Source organism: Microplitis mediator, chromosome 6 (assembly GCF_029852145.1).
Source record: "Microplitis mediator isolate UGA2020A chromosome 6, iyMicMedi2.1, whole genome shotgun sequence".
Lineage (NCBI taxonomy): Eukaryota > Metazoa > Arthropoda > Insecta > Hymenoptera > Braconidae > Microplitis > Microplitis mediator.
In genome coordinates, this window is record NC_079974.1 from 4,953,643 (window position 1) to 4,955,455 (window position 1,813).

The 1,813-nt window shown below is 34.5% G+C and overlaps 1 protein-coding gene across 1 annotated transcript; it reads left to right on the forward strand.

The window, feature by feature from the left end:
• Positions 1 to 203: 203 nt before the first annotated feature.
• On the forward strand, positions 204 to 1,307 carry LOC130670397 (cyclin-T-like). Its single transcript, XM_057473800.1, has one exon. It carries the CDS (start codon positions 204 to 206, stop codon positions 1,305 to 1,307), a length of 1,104 nt encoding a protein of 367 aa, XP_057329783.1.
• Positions 1,308 to 1,813: the final 506 nt, after the last annotated feature.

A 1,813-nucleotide genomic window follows, 5' to 3' on the forward strand; every position in this document is an offset into this window, starting at 1 on the left:
TTATAAAATCCCTTAAATTTTAGTGTCTTGTCAATATTTCCTCACTTTATTCTCGAACTTCATACCCAACAGTTCGTCTGAGAATATTTCAAAAGTTACGGAAAAAACCAAATTGTGTTATTTCAATGTGCTTAAGCTGTTTCAGTGCAGAGTAAGAAAGTTTCCAGTGAAGTTAAATTAACAGTGAAAAATTGTGAATAAAAATGGCTCAAAAGTGGTATTTCAACAAAGAAGAGTTGAAGAACTCTCCTAGTTCCAAGGATGGCATCAGCGCGGAGAAGGAGCTAGATCACAAACAACAAGCCGCTTACCTTATAACTGATTTGGGCAAGCGGCTAAAGTTGTCAGAAGTCTGTGTGCACACTGCCATTGTGTACATGCACAGATTCTTTATTCACCATTCATTAGCCAAGTTTCACCGGTATGAAATTGCCACGGCAGCGATTTTTCTGGCGGCAAAGGTGGAAGAAGAGCCACAAAAATCGCAGGCGGTCATCAGCGCTCTTCATGTCTGCCTCAACAAATACGAAGTTCACCAACTGGACACTACTTTTGCCAAGAACCAGGAGAAGGTCAAGGCACTAACTTCAAATGAGCAACTTCTTCTGGGAACACTTGGATTCAAGATGGGGGTTAGTCACCCTCATCATTACATCAAGAAATTCTGTGGGGAAATAAAAGCTTGCAAGGAATTATGCAAGATTTTCCTGCAGATGGCTAATTACACTTTACAGATGACGTCAATGTGCGTGAAATATAAACCGGCAGTTGTGGCGTCATTCTGTATTTATTTTACCATCCAATCATCGCAGTGGAAGATTCCCCAAGTCATAGACGGGAATCTTTGGTTTTGGCTCCTCGACACCAAAGTGACCTTCGATTTACTGATTAAGATGGACAGGGAGTTTAAAGCGGTTTTAGATAAAATGTCACCCAGGATAAAAAACCGGGTAATGGGATTATTTAAAAATCCATCGGTCAAAGTGACTGCAGTGAATCGGATAGCGACGACCCCCAGTTCATCGGATCCAGAAATCGTTTCCGGTAACCCTGAAGTCGAGAAGCCAAGGACTCGACGAAAAATCAGCTATCACGAGTATCGTGATAGACTGATGAAGAAAAAATCTGAATCAGATGGATCATCGACTTCTTCACCTCCTGATGTAGAAGTTCAGGATAATTCCATTGGAAGTACCTGCCAGCTTGTACCCTCAGCTAAAGCGGATCTGGACCACAGCCGTAAGCATCAAAATAATTACGACATGGGCAGTATTTTGTGTTCTGCTAAGAGACGTAAGCTTTTGTAGTTTCAATAATTTTTTAATTTTTTGTACATAATTATTTATCATCCAGTTATTTTTTATTGTAAAATATTATTGTAGGTTTTATTATTTTCATAAATTAAATATTAAGTATTTCATGTAAATAGTAAATAGTAAAATAGTAAATTATATTTTAAAAATTTACTTTTTATTTAATAAGTTTAATATATTTTTTGTAAATAATTAAATAATAATGTAATTAAAATTAATGATAATGCACCATAGACTTAATCATGTCTTTTGAAAAATAAAATATTAATAAAACGAAATCCTCTTTTTGTTTTGATTTTAATAAAATTTGGAAAATCCAAAAGTGCACGACTCGTAATGCTCATATATTATGAAATAATAAATAACAATAAAAAAAATGGCGGGAAGTGCGAATAAATTAAAAATATATACAATTCTCTTTCATTAAAACTTGTCTTGTTTTTTATTATGTTATTATTTTTTTATAATTATAAAAGAACTTATTCAAAATATCTCGATTA

Coding starts and splice junctions, on each gene's coding strand:
- LOC130670397 (XM_057473800.1), top strand. CDS start 204: ATGGCTCAAAAGTGGTATTTCAACAAAGAAGAGTTGAAGAACTCTCCT.